The sequence below is a fragment of the Miniopterus natalensis genome, chromosome 1, assembly GCF_054644295.1.
Source record: "Miniopterus natalensis isolate mMinNat1 chromosome 1, mMinNat1.hap1, whole genome shotgun sequence".
Lineage (NCBI taxonomy): Eukaryota > Metazoa > Chordata > Mammalia > Chiroptera > Miniopteridae > Miniopterus > Miniopterus natalensis.
In genome coordinates this window covers 139,457,193-139,478,818 of record NC_142081.1, presented here as the reverse complement: position 1 = coordinate 139,478,818, position 21,626 = coordinate 139,457,193, and the positions used below count along the sequence as shown (strand labels likewise).

The 21,626-nt window shown below is 36.6% G+C and overlaps 2 protein-coding genes across 2 annotated transcripts in view; one reads left to right on the top strand and one right to left on the bottom strand.

Annotated features, from left to right (window-relative positions):
- The window catches only part of AIMP1 (aminoacyl tRNA synthetase complex interacting multifunctional protein 1), a 28,731-nt gene extending 26,887 nt beyond the window's left edge, over positions 1–1,844 (top strand). The window contains exon 7 of the mRNA XM_016223632.2: positions 368–1,844. Within this exon, the coding sequence (XP_016079118.2) occupies positions 368–534 (167 nt within the window). The 3' untranslated portion in view covers positions 535–1,844. The remainder of the gene's footprint in view (positions 1–367) is intronic.
- An 8,190-nt stretch (positions 1,845–10,034) lies between these two features.
- Positions 10,035–20,341, bottom strand: GIMD1 (GIMAP family P-loop NTPase domain containing 1). The gene is made up of 2 exons (XM_016223593.2): positions 19,931–20,341; positions 10,035–10,295 (listed from the first exon to the last, which is right to left on the bottom strand). The coding sequence occupies exons 1-2, from the start codon at positions 20,321–20,323 to the stop codon at positions 10,035–10,037; spliced, it is 654 nt and encodes a 217-aa protein (XP_016079079.2). The 5' UTR covers positions 20,324–20,341.
- Between the last annotated feature and the right edge of the window lie 1,285 nt (positions 20,342–21,626).

The following is a 21,626-nucleotide window of genomic DNA, read 5'->3' as shown; positions in this document are numbered from 1 at the left end:
ATACGCTGCTTCTGCCACATGTAAAAATATAACAGAAATTATGCTCACATTGCTTCACAGTTTTTTAAGAATATCTTATATTTTTAAATTTGTGGAATACATTGAGCTACATTACTTGCAAAAATATTTGTTATGAGATTGAAAAATAATATCTTTAATATTTGTAAGGAAGTGACAAAATATATTTTATTAATTAAGAACAATATAAACTGCTAACATCATGAAAATAAAGTAAACGTTAACATTAAATGCTAAAATTCTGATCAGGTCTAAAGATCAGAAAGTACTGCCAAGCCAGGTCACTAGAAATGTCTGTGGACAATTTATTTAATATGTTAGCTACATAATTTTATTTTTTCCCCAACAGGAGAACCTGACAAGGAGTTGAATCCCAAGAAGAAGATTTGGGAGCAGATCCAGCCAGATCTTTACACCAATGATGAGTGTGTGGCTACATACAAAGGAGCTCCCTTTGAGGTGAAAGGGAAGGGAGTGTGTAGGGCTCAAACTATGGCCAAGAGTGCAATAAAATAAAATTAAAATGTTTCAGTTACTGAAATGCATTGGAAAAAACTTTAATAACAATAAAAAGAAATACATATGTCGCTTATGCCTAAAGTATAACTGGCTCATTTTTGTGTTATTTCTCTTCTAGTAGACAGGCCTAGTCTTTTACCTGGTATATATTGTTTTTAATTAATTTGAGAAACACTGTATTTTTACCTATGACTTTTGACCCTTTATAATGTTGGGAGGAAATGCTCTATGTTTTGTGGTGATTTATTTTTTAGCAGGGATGTTGGTTAGCAGATTATTTTTTCTTTATGCATTTTTAGATAGCTTGAACTAGATTAACATTTAGTTTCTTATTTATAGGCACATGATACGTGAACTTTCAAGCCTTTGGATTTTTAGTATATTGTGTATCTGTGTTATAAATGTCCTCTCCTTCAAAAATGACAAGTTAGAATTTGTGTAAGGTTTTCAACTAGTCATATTATAATATTGAAAATGAACAACTGTCGATAGTAGAGATCCAAACATCATAAAAGGTAGGAAACATATGAAATTTTCAACTGTCGAACTTTTCTTTCCATTGAGCAAAGTAATTAGTAATAAATTTTGACTGTGAAGCATAAACATGTTGCAAAGTGGTGCCAATGTAGTTTCCAATAATTGACTGTAAAAGCAGCAGTCCATTTTTAACTCTAGCTGACTCTAAAGATTCCTTGGGTACCTAACAAAACATTATTTATAGCTTATTATCTTCAGAAGAGCATTTAAGATTGATATATTTTGCTTTTTCATGAACCACCATACTGTCCATATATTAAAAGAAATGGCAGCCAAAAACAATATAAATTAAGGTGTCAAATGCCTATTTTCACTCACCTTCTAGATATTCTAGGAACCGTGAAAATTAACTTAAGGTTGAATTATTAGCTTCAAGTTCATCAGTCTTGAGATGATGACTGGTGATTTGGGCTGCCAAAAAAGAAATGCATCTATGGAGGTAGGAGTGTATATATATTTGAAAGAAAAGTCTATTCTAGCACTGTAGCTATTTATGCGTCCAGTAAGGAGAAGCAAAAGAAAAAAATTTCAACAACCCTGCATGCTGAGTTATAAAAGGTGTAAGTAAAGTTTATTTATTTAAATCCATGGAGTTCTGGTAGGCCAGGACACAACATCATAATAGAAATGTGATCTTCTTTCTGAAAAACTGAATATTTATTAACAGAGCATCGTTAACATATGTTGATAACTAAACACAAATGAATTTTCAAAGTTATTTTGTACTCCAGATCCATTATTATTTTTGGAATAAAGAATGTGGCAAAGTCTTTTGTGATTCTGTATTTTCTACTTTTCCCTAATTATAACAAATTTATTTAAATCTGATGTAAAAAGGATATTTCAACTGCTTAGTTGAAATATTTATTCCTAATTCTTCAAGTTACATAAAAGCATTACTCAATCAAGTTACCAATTTAGCCCCATTCAGTCATTATTTTTAAAGAAAACTTCTGTTTTATTTGTATTGCTGGGATGAGAGAGCTCTTTATAGAATCAACAACAAGAAATGGCATTGTTGGTGAACTGGGCATAACTCTTCTGGCTTTTAATGGTAGCCAGCTCTTTAAGGATTTTTAACCGTAGGAGATAGTGTCAGGTCAGGCTGACAGTTGGCACCTCTTGACATCTATTTATATATTGCAAACAAAATGAGATCAAAAACCTGATTTTACTCCAAGATACTTTCTCATTCAGGTTGGCCCACTATCATACATGAATATTAGGAGTACTAACTTTTCTTGTATTTAGAAATTACATGAATATTATTTGAGATGAGTCATTTTCAGGACATTGTTGATTTTAATATAAAAATTGGAAAAAAAATTTCTGCCTTGCTTCTACCAAGAACATTAAGTACTCTACAGTTATAAGAACTTTAAGTGCCCACCAAACAGGTAATTTGTTGTTGCTTTTTAAAGATAATGTAAATTCTGCCCAGCTGATGTGGCGCAGTAGTAGAGCATCAACCCATTGAACCAGGAGATCATGGGGGGGGGAGGGCTGGGTGCATGCAGGAGACAGCTAATCTATGATTCTCTCTCATCATTGATGTTTCCATCTCTCCCTCTCCCTTCCTCTCTCTGAAATCAATTAAAACATTTAAAATAGTGTAAATCCCGTTCAGACTATTTACAAAGTATTCAAAGTAATTCATTGAAGTTTAATAGGAAGCATGTCATAAATTATCAAGATAAAAGGTATGGATAGGGCCTCATAGAGCAACATTAATGAGCTGAACCAGGTCCTGGTGCCTGGGCTTTAGTTTTCAGGCCCAAAAATCTGCATTTGTAGATAAGAAATCAGTGGAACCTAGTATTGCTGGTTTTGAGGCCAGATTACCTAGTTTTGATTCCTAGCTTTACAACTTAACTGCCTGTGTGAGTGACCTTGTGCAGTTGTTTAGCCTGTATATACTTCCCTCATCTGTAACATGGGTATAAAAACAATATTTATCTCATAGAGTTTTGAAGATTGTATGTGTTAGTACCCATAGAGCACCAAAAAAAATGCCCATAATATAATAGATGTGTATTATGTTGATAATGAGTTTATGATATGGATGTTCCTTTCCAGAAATGTTTCTGAAAACATTTCCTGAGAAGTTGAATTCTTGTTGAGAAGATTACTTGGTGTAAATTAATTGAACAGAGTATGTTAAGAAATATTACATATAAGCTGTAACCCTGTCCTTCAAAAGACACGATGGTTTCTCTACACCAGATGTAATCTCTTCTTTGCTAGAAATATTCATTTCTGAAACTTTCTGCACTCCTACTGAAACTGACTTTTTAGACATTTAGATGCTGACCAGCCCTATTCATTGATGCTCTTTCACTGGTTTAATGTTGATAAAGTCTAAAATAGATCTGTTTAATTTTTTTAGACGAGCAAGACAATATTTTCAACTACTGTGTTAGTTTAACACAAATAGAAGCAATCATATTTTCAAGTTTTGGTGGGTGAGGGAGCACCTCACTATTGATTATAATAGGGGCATTAAAGGAGTATAAGTATACCTCCTCAATTTTCCAGGGAAATTATATGTTGTACCTTTAAAAATGTAAAAATATCAGAAATGCACAGTATGAACTGTGTGCTTTAGCTACATAAATTGTAACACAAGTCCTGGTTTTAAGTGCTGTGCAATGGTGAAACAAACTTTATTAGCATGGTACAAAATAAAAGCTAGTGAGGCAAGTCAAAGTAACTCAACTAAATACTTTTGCAAATTGCTTTTTTGTGGAGAGAGCTTTTCCCTTCAAATTTTTAGTTAAGGAATAGCTAACTATGCTCTTTTCTTACAAAAGTTAGGGGGATATATTAATATCTTTCTAGAGTCATGAATTTTATTATATAATTGTTATTAAGCTATTTAATGCTTTATAGCTAACAAGGTACTTTCATAAGCCTTACCAGTTTCTTAACACCAGCCATTTTACCCCAAAAATCAAGGGAAAAGTGAATAAATGCCTGTGCTAAGATAGGACTAGCTGAAACCTAGATCTTCCAGTTCTTACTAATTCTGTGCTCTTCCCCATGACAATACATTTTGTTCCAGGTCAGTTAAATAGTCACGTGATTTCTTTTATATGAATGAGAAGTTAAACTTTTGTTTAAACTTCAGTGAAAGATAGTGATAAATAAAAAAACAAACCTAAGCTCTAGTAATTCATGTAAGGAGATTAGGGTAACTTCTATAGTGGAATAGTTAAGAGATTCTAAGGGAAGTCATGAGATCATTAAGCACTTCTTTGGAAGGCATTACAAAGAGAATTAATCAGATTTTTTTTCCTTTTTTTTCTTTTCTTTAGGATTTCTTAATCCTTCCTGAAGTTCTCAGGAAGAATTACTTGGCAAAACCAGGCTGTTGCTGCTGGCAGCAGTTGCCTCTCTAAACAGCCATGTGCCTTGATTCTTTGAATTGTATACTGTTGTTGAGGGCACTGTTCCTGTAATGACAATTCATCCCAAATGCCTACCTATGAGGGAAGTCACTAGGTTTTAGATGATAGGTGGATGATAGATGATGATAGGTAGGTAGGTAGGTAGGTAGGTAGATAGATGATAGATGATAGATAGATAGATAGATAGATAGATAGATAGATAGATAGATAGATAGATAGATAGATAGATAGATGATAGATAGATGATAGATTGATAGATAGATGATAGATAGATAGATAGATAGATAGATAGATAGATAGATAGATAGATAGATGATAGATAGATAGATAGATAGATAGATAGATAGATAGATAGATAGATAGATAGATAGATAGATGATAGATAGATAATGATAGATAGGTGATAGAAGATGATGATGATAGATAGATAGATAGATAGATAGATAGATAGATAGATAGATAGATAGATAGATAGATAGATGATAGATGATAGATAGATGATGATAGATAGATGATAGATATGATAGATAGATGATGATAGATAGATGATAGATAGATAGATAGATAGATAGATAGATAGATAGATAGATAGATAGATAGATGATAGATGATAGATAGATGATGATAGATAGATGATAGATGATAGATAGATAGATGATAGATAGATAGATAGATAGATAGATAGATAGATAGATAGATAGATAGATAGATGATAGATAGATGATAGATGATAGATGATAGATAGATAGATAGATAGATAGATAGATAGATAGATAGATAGATAGATAGATAGATAGATAGATGATAGGCAGGCAGGCAGGCAGGCAGGCAGATGGACGTTTCAACCAGGAAGAATTCTTTACAGTTAATACTTGATTTGCAGTACTAGTTGGAATAACAAACCTGAAATTTGTAATAATAATGAAAAGAAGGGTAGTTGCTGATGGCTAGTACCCTCTATACAAAACTGTATCTTCAGATACCAACTTGGGGAATGGAAAAGTTAGTAACTAACACATTCTTGCTTATTGCACTTTTTACAGTTGCAGTTTTCCTCCAGATAAGTCTTAGCAGAGATAGTTCATAGGAGTATAACTCCAAAAAATTTGGGAGAAAGGACCTAAAACAATGAAATAATTGTTAGTTTGAAAGTGAGCCATCTGGAATTTCAAAGTGTGAATTACTATATGTTGTATTTTTTTACCCATATATATTCCCTTGTTTTTCCCCCCTTGTGCCTTACTCCCACCCCCCTCCTAACACACACTATTCCCAATTCTCTGGATTTTGAGTAAAATATGTGTGTGTTATTTTATGTCTTCATCAACATTATTTCCTATCTGGCAGGCTGTTACGCTAACAACAGCAGCAGAAACAAGCCAGGGGCTCAATAATTGCAAGAAAAAAGAATAATCCTTTCTAATGAAAGGGCTAACTACTCTCCTTTCCCATTGTTACATGATGCCTATGGAATTGTTCAAATAGCAATTATTAAATCTCATTTCTACCGTGGCATTTATGTGATGACTTTTCCTATCAAGGCTGCTCTAACAAGTTTTACATTTGTTTTTGTAAATTGTTTCATTAGAATATCACATATCCCAGTAGGGAAATGCTCTCAATATATGCATCCACTTAACTTTTCAGCTCTAAGATTACATATTTGGCTGATACATGTTAATTTAAAACCCACTCAACTTTTCACACCTGGAGAATTTGGAAAGAAGGGTGCATGAATCATTCAGAATCAACACCACAATTTGATTTCTCTTTGAAAAAGATTAATGAAAAATACAAACTAAAAGCCACTTTCAATAAGTTTAGCAAAAGAGTGATTTTGATAGAAATAACTTTTTAATAACCTTCAGTTTTCATATGAAAGGATAGCACTTTCTCTTAAAACTGGACATGCACTGAAGACAAAAACTTCAGATGCTTGTGAAAAGAGACTTATTTTTTATTTTTTTAAATTTTTAAAAAAAATATGTTTTTATTGGTTTCAGAGAGAGGAAGGGAGAGGGAGAGAGAAATATTGATGAGACAGAACCATCTATCGGCTGCCTCTTGCCACCCCCTACTGGGGATTGAGCCCACAACCCGGGCATGTGCCTGGCCAAGAATTGAACTGCGACCTCTTGGTGCATAGGTTGATGCTCAACCGCTGAGCCACACCAGCTGGGCCAGACTTATTTTTAAAATAAAGTTTGAGTGAGAATCTCGGAAATAGCAGTGCCACTATTAACTTTAAATAACACTAGCCTTTTGTAAAAGAATTTTGATATTTCTGAAAATCAATAGAACAGAAAATCTAAGCAAATTCTTTGTTGTTGTTAATCCCCACCCAAGGATATTTTTTCCATTGATTTTTAGAGAAAGAGGGAGGGAGGGAAAAGAGAGAGGTAGAAACATTGATATGAGAGAGACACATAGATTGGTTGCCTCCCTCACCCCACCCCCCTCGAGCATACCTGCAACCCAGGTACATGCCCTTGACCAGGAATTAAACCCACCACCCTTCAGTGCACAGGCTGATGCTCTATTACTGATCTATACCGCCCCGGGCAGCAAATTCTTTATTGAAATAGGGCAGAGTATAGATAAACATAACTAAAAAAAGAAAGTCTGAGATTATTAATTGAGGTAATATATCTAGAAGAATAAACCTGGTAAGGGTCAGACCTGGTAAGTATTGGGAGTGAATTAATAATGCCCTAAGATGATATATACGTAATGAGATTCTAACCCCAGCTCCACAAAAATGTCAAGTGTACTATCTTCCAAATCTCTAAAATATTCAAAACACTTTCAAATATAAAATATATTTTGTTATTTTAATGTTTTTTCTTTTTTTATTAAATTTATTGGATGACATTGGTTAATAAGAGTATATAGATTTCAAGGATACATTTCTGTGATACTTGATCTGTATATTGCATTGTATACCCACCGCCCAAAGTCACATATAAAATTCAGTAGAGGTTTTTGTCTTCCAGTTAAAAATAGCATACAGATTGGACATCTGGAGGGACATGAGGAAAGATTGCAAATTGTAAACTCTAAAGGCAGGATACCAAAGGTGAACTTTCTGAACATTTATTTTACCTAGAGCTAATTCTGGTCACATGGGTCTATTGTTGCAAATTGTAATTACCTCGAATAATAGTGAGCTTATTCAGTGGATATGCTGTCATCCAGATAAAGCTGAACAACCCAGCTTCAGGTGGAGCACAGCACAGATGTTCACTTCATTGACTCACCATTCTTATGATTCAACTATTCCATTACCAACTAACAAATTATCTCCCTACATCCACTCTGCTGATTATTTTGAGGAGCTAGGATTGCTATTGCACAATGGTGCAGTGAAGAGTGTATCTGGAATTTAATGCCTTTTGGATACTATACTAGAATTCAGAGGATATTAGGAAAATACATTAACCAAAAAGATTAAAAAAAAAAATGAGGGGAGGTGAAGAGAAAACTGGACTTTCTAATATTTGTATATTAAGTTAAAAAAGAGAATGATAAACTACCAGGCATGCTCAATGTGAATGGTAAAAGGACTTTTGAAACAGAAGGGGCAATCTGTAAGGGGAAGTCTTGAATTATTTAATTAACTATCTTAGCAAAATCTGGTCATATGGGGAAAGGAAAAGCATTCCAAAGACCTCTTCACTAGGGGGGACGGGATGGAGAAAATGATAGGAAGGAGATAACAGTGTTTTAAGGGTCTCATTTCCATAGTTGAGGGGATGATGCAGTGAGGAATGAAAGTTCTTTGTTAAGGAAATACTAGTCACCTTGTTATCAAACAGTAGTGGAGCAAGGAAATAATCTTTACAGGGTATGAGTTGGAACTTCCAAATTATCAAGAAGAAAAATTAATAGAAACTTTATCAAATCAAAACTGAGAAAAAGAAATGCAAGACCTACAGTAATGTAAAATAAAGGATAAAGTAAGAAGGAGAAACATCCTGTATGCTTGCATGGGGGGATTTAATATCCCAAAGTGTCATTTGTCATGAAAACACACTGCAAAAGAATTTTTTTTTAATTAGAAAAAAAGATCTGAAAATATACATATAAATGAATGCTTAAGAGTAACCAGAAAATATTTTCAAAAAATAAAAACAAGGGAACCTTGTTTTTAGACATCAAGCATGATATAAAGTCATTTTAATTAAATTAGCCTGGTATTGACTGTACTATAAGTAAAATTGATAATGGAAAAGAATTAAGAATCCAGAATAGTTCCAGAAATAAAGGAGATGTATCTCAATATACCTATTTCAGTGTATCTACTTTTCATAAGTAGGAAAGTGAATTATTTAATAAATAGAGCAAATACAATTGATTACACATCTGAAAGGAAATGAAACTAAAATCCTACCTCATACCATGTACAGAGAAATAAATGACTAGAAGAAAATTTACAAATTTAATTTGGCGAAACATACTATAAACAAAGTTAAAGGATAAATAATAGAATTGGAAAAATTGCATCATGAAGGACAAAGCTATTCCCTGTAATATAGAGCTCTTCCAATTTGCTAGGCAGGAAGTATTGAAGAACAAAATATTCAATGACACTGTAAAAGTTGGTAACCAGATCTGATGGTAATATCGAAAAAGGTATAGGAACCACAATGGGCTTTTACAGTGGGGAGAGAGATTGGGCCCAGCTCTGAATGGGCAAGAGGTGATTTATAGCCAAGTCGCAAGGTGGGATCTGTGGATGGACAGTTACCAAGAGGAAGCGTCAAGGATCAGGGGGAATCTGGCCAAACCGGCCTAACAGGATCTTCCCTGCAGACTGGCCAGGGTGATCAGACATCACCTGGGGGATGAGAGCGAATGAGGAACCCTATCAGAAAAAAAGAAGGTAGAGGATTCTGGTTAAACTGATTTAGCGGGGTTCTTGCTAAAACTAGATTTTACAAAGCACAGATGGGCCTGGAGAAGGTTCAGGAACATATCTTAAGTTTTGGTTAAGCAAAGAATCTTTGTGAGAAGTAATCTAATAGAAAAATGACAAAAAATATGAAGAGACAATTCATAGAAGAGCAAATCTAAATGACCAACATACTTATAAAAATATATTCCAATTTAGTAGTAGCCTGCAAAATGCACATTAAGGTAAAAGTAAGATATGACTTTACATTGAACAAACTGTTAGCAATAGATGTGTAAGATGAAAACACCAACTGACGACAAGAATATATGAACTGGGTACTCAAATGTTGAAAATAAAGTTTGTGACAACATTGATGGAGTATGTTAGGCTTCTTTCAGGATTATGTTTGGGCAATTCATTGATATTGTTACATGCAGTTTGTTCATTCCCATTACCACATAACATGTCATTGTGTGCAATGCCACAATTTGCTATCCATGCCACTGTTGATGAACGTTTGGATAATTTCCATAGTGTTTATACCATTATGCACTCTCGCTGACAGGATTCAGGGATTCTCACATCCTTTCTAACAAAGGAGCTCCTGAAACCAGCTTTCTGACATTAAAACCCAATGCTCTTTTCCTTTTATCTAAATTTTATTTAAAGGTAAGAACTTGGTAACTATTTTCTCTTATAAACTCCATGATTTTTTCTAAGATGTTTATTCTTTGTTTATTAAGCAAGTTTCCTTTTTTATACTGGAAAATATATCTGTGCTGAACAGAGTTTAGTAGGGTTAGCAGCATATCAGAGGCCTCGTGTAGGTATTCAGCTTCGCTGAACCCAGCCTCTTCTAGTTTATCTGCATGGGTGAAAAGAATGGCCGTATAATTCTTCCAAGCATGTCCCAGAAGTTCCTGAAAGAGAAGAGAAGTTAAATGTCTATTTTCCTTGGACTGTCTTTCTCAAAAAGGAGCAAAGGAGTTGTTACGGTCCAACCTATGTTGGACAGTCAGCAAATGTCTGTGTATGTCATTATGTTTCTGAAAGCTGATATATGTGATGGGACATGAGATGGGGTCATATAATGTAAGCAAATGGAGAGAGAGGTGTGGGCTTTCTAAAAAAGGCTTTAGGTCTTCATTTTATTTTACTATTATAATTTATGTATACACATCCTCAAAACTGTGTATTATCAGTGCTGCATATGATATACAGCTGTCCCCTCTTATGTGGGGTTTCACTTTCCATAGTTTCAGTTACCCCCAGTCAACCCTGGTCCAAAAAGATCCAGTGGTGTAGACCGTTCCCTTCACTTCATCTCATCATGTAGGCATTGTGTCATGTCACATCATGTTGGGGGCAGAGATGCTGACCATGCTCTGTTAACTGCGATTGTGAAAGGGGGGAGGGCACCTAATAGGAATAGGACCATAGTTGTTTAATGATTATTCACCTTACTAACTTTAGATAAGTTTTCCTACAGACCTTGGGAAACTGGAGCATGTGCTGCAAGAAGAAAAACAGCTGTAAAAAGATGGGGCACCTTGAGGCCTGGATGGTTCCATTGCTCAGAAAAGAAAATGCATTTCGAGAACAAAGGACAGGATGCACTTTAATTTGGTTACTATGCCTGGAGTCTTACACACACACACACACCGAATTCTGACCATTTTCTCAGGTCCTAGGAACTGGCAGAACTGGGTTTTAACACCATTAAAAATTAACTACAGTGGTACCTCGGTTTTCAAATGTAATCCTTCCAAAAAACCTTTAGAGTTCTGAAACGTTCTAAAACAGAGGCACCACTGTACCTTATCAGACTTCAAGTTCCTGGATGGAGACACACAGTCCCCAGACCCTGCTGCCATCCTGCTGCCCCTCACCCTTTCCCCCTTGCATGGCAGAGCTGATTGTATGTGGACAAATCCCACTGCTCTCCCATTTTGCTGGAAATCATGGAATAAATGCTCACATGTGATTCAACCTTGTCTCTGCTTCATTGGCTGAAGTAGCCGACAGGCAGGCTGGACCCATTGTGTCTGGTTTCCATCACAAGAAGAAGGTCAAGTACAGTACAATATGATATTCTAAGAGAGAGGGACCACATTCACATTAACTTTTATTACAGAATATTGTTATAATTGTTCCATTTTATTATTGTTAACTTCTTACTGTGCCTAACATACAAATTAAACTTTATCATAGATAGGTATGTATGTAAAGGAAAAAAACACAGTATGTATAGGGTTTGGTACTGTAATCTGTGGTTCCAGGCATCCACTGGGGGGCTTGGAACATATCCCTCATGGGTAAGGGAGGACTACTGTATTTACACTTACAACGTTCAGTAATTTATATTTGTCTGTCTACCTAAATCTGTTGGACCCATTGAATTCCTTTAAGTCAAAGTATCTTGGCTAAGGGAATTATTGTATTTTTGTGTGTATGTAGTAATGTTGTGTTATTATTATAGCTACAAGCATTTTCTAAAGATTTATAATTACATAATCTGGTTATATGTAATGGAAAAGCTAAGATTAAAATACATTTGGTGATCTGGAACAACTACAAAATGTTACTGTGATTCTCACCCCCTTCACTTCACATGCCTAGAATCAAACACAATTTATCAGATGATTTCCTCTAATGTGGTTGAAAAACACTGAGGACTGGTGTTCCTTTGTTTAGTAATCTGTGGAAGTTGGTTATGTAATAAATTCTTGTTTGATTAGTGAAAATAAGCAGAAGTAATAGCATGTGGCAAATTGTTCATGCAATATGAAAGGCATCTAGAAATAACTATTGAACTTCTTTGAATATTTCCAGTTATATGAAATCATGACAATATGACAATAAAATAGCATTCCCTCCATTCCAGACACTCCCATTACCAAAATATTTCCAAAGCTGCTATAGTTCATAATAGCCAGAAAAATATAAAATGCTTAGGAATAAAACCAGAACCTCTAATAATCAGAAGAAAAAGGGGAGATTGACTAATAGTCAGTGCCAGATATTATGCTAAGCACTTGACATCTTTATCTCTTTTGAAGCTCAACATAATGCTTTCTTTGTAGGAGATACTTTTATCTCCATCATGACATGGAGCAACTGATGCTTAGAGAACACAAACCCATAGAAAAGTATTAGTACAAGCTCTAGTTTTAAAAAATCTTAAAAAATCGAAAGACAACTTGGGAAACTATTTTCAATGTATATAACAAATATAGAACTAGTATTTATAATATTTAAAAATGAAAATAGTGAAAGAATAAAAGGAGAGAGGGAGGAAGGGAAGAAGGAAGGAAGTAGGAAGGAAGAATCAGGACATGCAAATTTAATAGGAAAATACAGGAATTATGAGACAATATATTTAAAATTAGAAACATCTTGAGATCATGGTTACTCCCAATACAGCCTGGCTTTTAGCAGAGCTATTTATTTACACATCCATCTCTATTACTTGACTGTGAGCTCTTTGATTTAAATCAAAGCCTCTAGCACATTGTAAACTCTTAATTAATATATTTTGAATTAATCTGGAATTTGGACCCTCACCATCATCTCAAATAGAAAGTTTAGAGTTTTATTTTGGGGGAGTTTTGTTTTTGTTTTATTTTTGTCTATACTTTTGAAGCTTAATCTTTGGTACACAAAATTACACTTTCCTGTAAAACCTCTCTTTTGTTCTGTAGTTCATTATCATGGATTTGCCTATAGTCTGCACTTTCTATTTGTTACTCAGAGGGACTTTCTCAGGGAATAGGTCCAAAATTTTTCCTCATATCTGTGCAAAATTTGTCTGTCTTCACCATAGAATAATTGTTTACTTCTAGTTTAAAAATGACCTGCTTTCAAGAAAATCTGAAGTTTCACGATCAGTACAAGAAAATAATTATTTTAACAGAAAGATTCTGAACTTTACACAAGAATTTTCAAAGAGATACTTTAATTGAAATATTCTTATGTGCTTTTGAAGACATAAATTAGCAACACTTTAACCTAACTTTTAAAGAACATAGCTCTTGTGTAAATCTAAGTATGTATGCACTGCCACATTTTAGCTAACAATGACATGACAAAATTAACAGATCTCTTCAGAGTTTGTCATATATTCAGTATATTGTATCATATCTCCCATGGGAGAAGAGTCATAGCTGCAAAATAAATAAAAGGTGATGTTATGGGTTGAACTGTACCTCTTATGTTGAAGTTCTAACCTCCAGTATCTCAGAATGTGACTATTTGGAGGTAGGGTTATTGCAGATGTAAATTAGTTAAGATATGGTTGGAGAGTGGGCCTCTTCTCCATTTTGACTGGTGTCCTTATAAACCAGAGAAATTTGGGCAAAGACACGAATACAGGGAGAACGCCATGTGAACATAAAGATGGTGATCCATAAGCCAAGGAGAGAATCCTTGGACAGGTCTTTTACTCACAGCCCTTAGAAAGAGCTAACCCTGCTAATATCTATTTCAGATTCCCAGCCTCCAGAACTGAGAGACACATTTCTGTGGCTTAAGCCACTCAGTTAGTGCTACTTTGTTATGGCAGCCCTGGCAGATTAATACAAGTAGTTGAAAAAAATTAATGAAATGCTAAATATATGAGGTCTAGATTCTAGGAATAAAAAGATTTCTGGGTCATTTACATGAGAACCACTTTTGGTGATTGCTAAAAATGCATCAGAATCTTTAGGTTTGAAACCTGGAAATGTGAACTTTTAAAAGCACTCGAGGTGATTTATTCCTTCTGCAAATATTTATTGAGGGCCTACTTTGTTCCAGAGACACAGAACAAGACAGACGCATGCCCTGCTTCTAAGTAGTGGAGATTCTTGTGTATTAACTAAACTTAGAGCTGAGGAAGTGGGGCAGACAGGGGGAAAAATACAGTTAATTTTAATTTCAAGTGTTGTAATAGAAAATATATTGGTGCTATAGGGGCAGACATTTAGCCCAGTTTGGGGTGGGGATGGAAAGGGGAAGTAAAGGACAGGATGAGAAAAGCTTCTGATATGTGATGATGCCTTGAGCACAGGAATTAATGTGGGAGTTACCAGGCAGTAAAGACATACCAAGTAAAGAGAGGGACTGAGCATTATTGGGGATTATAAAGTATTGGGATTTTATTTCTATACAAATACAACTATTGATCCCTCATCATTCTTGTCTCTGGAAGTTTCTCAAACTTAGAGCTATATGTGATATTCACTCAGTACATTGTAAATGTGTTTATACTGATTGTCATAATATTGAAATGTGAAATACAAGTTAGTAAATAGCTACTGCCCTTAACCCCTTGATCCACTACCCCAAGACCCACCCCTCAATATTGGTTGATGTATAGGCCATATTTGTCATTAAGTATTTTAAAAACATCATTATATTAAAAACTTGTACAGTCCTGGCCGGTGTGGCTCAGTTGGTTGGGCATCAGCCCATGCACCAGAAGGTTGCCAGTTCAATTCCTGATAAGGGGCATGCAGCAGGCAGCTGATAGTAACGCATTCCCTATTTATCTCAAACATATACTTTAAAGCATATTATGATTCAGGAAAAATGAACAAAGGCACCTAAGGAAAATAGAATTGTGAGTTCATTATCACTTAGGAGTCCATGTGTTCAGCCACTGAGTAGTTTTTACATGTAGATAATTATTTACGAAAAGATATTCATATCCTGAACTGTGAGAGAAATTGTACTTTTGAATAACTGCCAAAAATAGAAGAGAATGGTTGATTTAGCTTATAATTTTTAGATTGATTTTTGGCCAGAAAATAGTTGAAAAATATTTGAAAGTAGTGTCACTTGTTGTATAGTCATCATGTCAGTGGCCAAACGTGCTCTCTGTGGACCCAGGGGAAGAATAATCACGGTTGACTGATACCTCATATGAAAATCCAAGAGCAAGATAAGTTAATGTAAGTTATCTGGTGTTAATAATTTAAATATAGTACTAAGCTAGATGGAAAATTTGCAATCAATCATGAATTTGTTTGGTTTCAGAGTGCTAATGGGTGTGAGAGTCCATCTAGTCCTTTTGGGACAACTAGTTAGGATGTAGACTTCATTTTCCCAGGACCTCACCAGCCCTGCCCCATTTGTTTGTGGTTGATGAAATCATAGCATCTGGACATTTTAGGGGGAAACTTAAAAAAGCCAAGTATTACATCAACTGAGAAAAAAAATTATCATGAACAAGGAGGGCAATAAGGACCCTTCTTTATATATTATGCTATTCCCTTACTCTCATTCCACTTAAAGCACTACATTTTCCTTTTCAGAGAGCCAAGGCTGAATGATAAGACCTCGTTAGGTTGGATCAGAGGATTTTCAACTTTAGAGATCATCTGTCCAAATTGCCTTATTTTACAGATGATGATATTGAGGCTGCGATGTTAATGGCTTGGCCACAGCAACATAGCTGATTGTTGGCAGGCCTGGGCCTGTAACAGAGGTCTCTGGACTGCCAGGCCCATGTCCTTCCCACTAAACTGGGGCTTCTCAGTTTATCCTTAATAAGCCGGTGAATTTTCTTCTCATATTTTTTTCTAAATTAATAAGAAAGTTCTTATAGTTATAAATCAGGGCTATGTAAGTTTGATTTCACTCTTACTTTCTTTTGAAACCTAGCAAGATAATCCCAAAATAAGGCTACAAATTATATGTCCTAATTTTAGAATAAGACAAATTCCTACAGTAAAATCATGATAACTGTAGCCAATGTCGATTGTATATTTGCCATGTGCCGGTGCCTGAGTTAATTTGCTATTGTGTGGATATGACATTATCCCCAAAGTAATGCAGTAAAGTGAACACTATTATCTTTCCCAATTTATCAATGAAGGGATTGAAGGTTAGGGAAGTTGTACGTGCCCAGGGTCACAAAGCAAGTAAATAACTGAGTAAGAACTTGAACACAGCTATAACTTATTCCAGAACCCATGCTCTTATCCTCTAGAATGTGTTACTCATATCTAGTAGATTATTTGAATGGCACCCATCACAATCTGAATAGTGATGATGACAATAAAAACAATGACAATAATAGTAATGTTCTGTGAACGTACTCTAAGGCACAATGCCAAGCACATCCCATTTATTAAACATAACCCACAGGTAAAATCATCTCCATTTTATAAGTGAGGAACTGAAGCCAAGAAAGTCTTAGTAACATTAGAGTCATATACCTAGAATTATACCAAGGCTTATTTTTCAACTAAATTCTATCAAAAAACCAAGCAGATTATTTAGTATTTTCAAGCCTTGCGTTGGCCTTTCTCAGCCTTTTGTATACATATCCACCTATAACATCAGTAGTCATGTTCATTCTAAATAAAAAATAAGTGTGTAAAGCCTGATTGTATACAGTAATAATAGCATGATAGTGGAAAGAATGTACTTGTAGTCAATTCATGCATCCAGTTCTTAGTGTTTGGCTACATGCTAGCACTTCCCTGATCCATTATTTGTGGATTTATTTATTTATTTATTTTTATTTTTTAAAATATATATCTTTATTGATTTCAGAGAGAGGAAAGGAGAGGGAGAGAGAGAGATAGAAACATCAATGATGAGAGAGTCATTGATCGAGCCCACAACCCGGGCATGTGTCCTGACTGGGAATCGAACCCGGATGGCCTAGATCCTAGGTCGACGCTCAACCGCTGAGCCACTCCCAGCCAGACTGTGGATTTTTTTAAACATTCAAATAATATTCAGATACTATTAAAAAGAATCACTCCTTTTATTTCCCAATTTTGGGGAGATGACTCGCTGGCATCGCTACAGTTTTACTGTAAATTAGGAAAGGCCTAACAAAAATTAAGCAAAAGGGACCATTTATGGAAATGTCTCAGTTGTCACAGCTGGAAGCCTCTAATGCATCTGTAAAATATTGCAGCACAGATTGAGAGAGACATTTAAAGAGACAACAGGGAGTTCCAGGAAAGGAAGGGGCACTTCTCTGGCATTGGCCTTACAGACTCCTCCCAGGGCGGGAAGCAGTGCCCTCAGAAACGGGGAAAGGAAAATGGCGAAGGCAGATGTTCTGCTCCCCATTTTGCATCGGTCTGGGGGGGAGAAGCCAGGGTGTGTCTGCAACAAGAGGACCTTCACAACTCCCTGCCCCTTCCTAACAGCTGCTGGGCCTGTTGCAGATTCAGACATTCTGCAGCTGCTCCCAATGTGTGAGCACTTCCAGATGGCTGCCACCAGTATCAGGGAGAGGGTCATAGCAGCCAGCCTGTGCTCAGGTGACCTTCCACAGAAGATAATGCTGGAAGCCCAAAGTAGGACTGCGGTCCTCCCAGGGGTTGTGGGCCCCTCGGGATTACCAAGTCTCCACTGCTGAGTTCTCCTGGGAGAGAACTTATTTATTCTGGGAAAAATTATTATGGATCCAAGTTTGGCCCTAGCCCATCTCTTCTCTGCCTTCAACTCCTGAATTGGACACTAACTTATGGAAAACAGCCATATGAGAAGGCTGTATGCCAGGTACCATTTAAAAAGATCAGAGACATGTGTGAATCAACTTACTTCTATAAAAATTTAGGGGATTGTAACATTGTTCCATATCCTAAAACTGGAAAAAAAATCTACTTTCAAAATGTATGTCTTCTAAATACCCTTTTTAGTTCAGAATAGGACCAGCATAGAGAAAAATTTGGAGACATATTAAGAGAGTCAGGTTAGTTTTGAGAAATAATTTGTTTATGTGTTTACTGAATTTACTGAATTACATCCATCTATAGCTTAAGCTAAATGTTTATTTAATAGCAGCTTTTAATGAACGTTAAAAACTGCTATAAAATTACACTGATGGGAAGCCGCAGGTTTTCTCCATTTGATTTCTCCCCAGAAATGGTGTTTTCAGTGTGGGCATTTGATTTCTCCCCAGAAATGGTGTTTTCAGTGTGGGCTTTATTAGTTCAGGAGAGGTTGATGGGCTTCCTTAGAGGCCACTTTGTTTCTTAATTGCAATCATCATCTCTTGCTCTTTGGTTTTGTACAGCATGCCCTTGATTTTTCAGGAGTTGAATGATGAGGATCTTTTTCTTATACTCTAGTCACCCTAATGTTTTCCTCTTGTATCTTGTGATTGCACATATGGACTTTTTTTTTTTTTTTTTTTAGAAACATGCTCAGTTACTGAAAAATAAAATGTGTGTCTGCCATTTAAAACTATCTTATGCCTTTACTAGTTAAAGGAGAAGTCTTTCTTTAAAGCAAAGTGTACTATCTTTCTAAGTGTAACAGATCCTATCAGCATGATCAGAGCTGGACCAAAAGGAAAGTAGTGTTTATACAAATTTTCCCTGAATGAAAAATGCCTGCTCTCTATTCTCCATGGACGTAACAAAGCTACCAAGTAATATTAGTGAAGTCCAGCAGTTAAATTCGGGTGGCCCCAGATCAGAGAAACAAGAAATGGGATAGAATGGAGCAGCCCAATGAGCAGTTTCCAGGGGCCTTGCTGATATATGTACGTATACTGTACGCAGGAATTGCTCCCTCCAGCTCCTGGGTGTAACTATACCCAGGACCTCTCCCCTCCCCCCGACTGGCGGAATGAGCCTTCAACTTAGCGACTTAAATAAATGAACGAACAACAGGGATGGACCACAGGACAAAGGTGGCATGTGTCATTTATGGTCGAGGTCCCCGTGGTCTTCTCACGGCTGGAACGGAAGAGTTTCTGACTGGCCCTACAGATTATGAGGCAAGCAAAACATCTGCGATTCATGGTTTCTGTCCCACAGATGGAACATAGATCTCTCCTGAATGTTCACCTCCACGGAAGTCTCAGTGGAGTCTCCTTTCGCCCTAGTTGTACGTTACACTACTTTGGCCCTTGATGCATTGTCTTATACTTATTTGTCTACTTGTCTCTGCCAGACCCTAAGCTTTTTGATGGCCAGGCTCATATATTATTCACCGATCACTGAGCTCTGAGCAGGTACTCGGTACTGTTCAATGACTAAGTGAGTGAATGAACATCCACTTGTTGGTCAACTAGAAGAGATAGTCTCCTTGATGTTAGATGGATATCACTCAGTATTTTAGTTCAGTGATTCTGAAACTTAACTGTAAGAAATATATGGAAAGTTCATGCAAGTGCAGATATGCAGGCTCCACTTTTGAGATTCTGTTTCAGTGGGGCTTGGATGAATCTGCACTTTCAACAAGGATCCCAGTTGATTCGGGCACAGATAATCTGAGGGCCACATTTACAAACTTATTCAGGTTTACAGTTTTTACGGGTTTGAGACTTAGTTAACCTCTAAATTTTAATATCTCATTTTTTAAATGACCCTGTTGTCAAATGACTGACTAAATTCCTCTAAAGAGAATTGTAAAAATGACTCAGTGGGAAAATCAAAGCATTTTTACTGACTCGCTCTATGTGACCAGCACTTGTTTTAAATGACTTGTTTGAAACTTGCTTTAAATTACTCTTTTAACCAGTTTTTCTAGCTCTTTTCTGTTAGGATAACGTCCTCCAAGTGGAAACAGTGACACTAGTGTAACTGCCTCTCTGTATTACCTGGATCATCTGGACCGGGGGAGATGCCTCTTGTCCGCAGAGGGGCGTGTCTGCTCTCTGGACCAGCAGTGCAAGATGGAGACCCTCTTGCCCAAAGTGATGTTCCAGGGCCTCTTTGATCTCCTGCTTCACATGCTCCTTGCTCAGCCTGCTGTGAGGATAACCTGGAGTGTCCAACACCCGGACCTGCAGGGTTATCTCTTGCCCCCCTCGACGCATGAAGCCATGGAGGTGACAACTGCGACCCAGACTACAATCTTTGGTCACAGAACATGGAGCAAAGCTGCTGTGGAAGTCAGTGCTTCCCAGAAGAATGTTTCCAGCAGAACTCTTTCCACTCTGGGTCATGCCAAAGAGGGCCAAGTTGATGGTCATCTCTTTGGAGTCCGTCATGGCTGTGAGTAAACAAGAGCTCAGCGTGAGCAGGTAGGCTTCTAGGCTCACCCCATGCAAAGCTTCTTCCCTGGCCTGGAGCACTCCAGCTATTACCTTCAATTTGCTCTCCCCTCAATTCATAGTGATGAAAGCCTGCAGGGGTGATTCACCAAAGTGGAACATCCCAGTGAGGAGGGAAGATTGAAATAATGTCAGTAGTTTGCAATGGGAGAGAGAGAGGAGTCACATACAGACAGGGAAGGGAGGAGGGAGCAAGAATGACAGGACTATGAGAAACACCCACCAAGCGCATACCCGTGATGGAAACCATATTAGCTCGTCAGTGTGGTAGGTACGTTGGTTTAGGAATGGGTGCTAACCTTCCTAAGTTCAAAGCTAGCAGCAGTATTTGAAAATTATTCACTCTTGGAGAAGCAGAAACAAAAGAGTGGAAGAAATAGCCCCCTTTGCATTTAAACAATGTCCCCCACCTTCCCACCTCCCACCTTCCCACTGCTTGAATACACAAGCGGCATCTGCAAAAATCGTCTTTCCTGGCCTCCTGAATGCTTCTCTCTTATGAGACATGAATAATGTTAAAGAAGACTTCTGTTTCTGTTCTAACACAAACACCTTGAAGGAACCTCACACCCCTATACAAAAAAAGTCATTTCTGGGACCCCCTCAAAGTGACCCCAGCTCACCCAGCTCATTCAGCAGTGTTGGCTGTAGTTTAATCACTCTAATTTTTTTTTACTAATGAATCCGATGCGTGATTTAAAAAAAAGAAGACTTTTTTTTTTTTTTTTTCCCCCCCAACCAGGCAACATTCTGATGAAAATGAGAACTACTTGTAATTTCTGTTAGGAAATAATTAATGAATCATTTCCATAGCTCTCCACGGTAAAGTATTGACTCCTTAATATAGAAAGTAAAGTCCAGCGCATTGTGCAGCTCAGTTAGGAGGGAGGAGAACCTTGGGAGACTCTACTCCATTTACAACATCCCTAAGTTGTAGTTTAATTTTACGCAGAACAGAAGCCCCCCGATAGCATTATAAAGTCATCTTTCATTTTCATTAGATCAATGAGGCAGCGCCACTGGCCAAGTACTAAGGCTGCTCGACTACTGATTCAGAAATAAGGACATTTCATATTGCATATTTATTATTTTTGTTTATGACTTACATTTCTGTTATATGGTTTCTATGTCCTCTATATACCCCTCACCCCAGTCTACCCAGACCCTAACACGAACACCTTGAAGGAACCTCACACCCCTATACAAAAAAAGTCATTTCTAGGGCCCCACAAAGTGACCC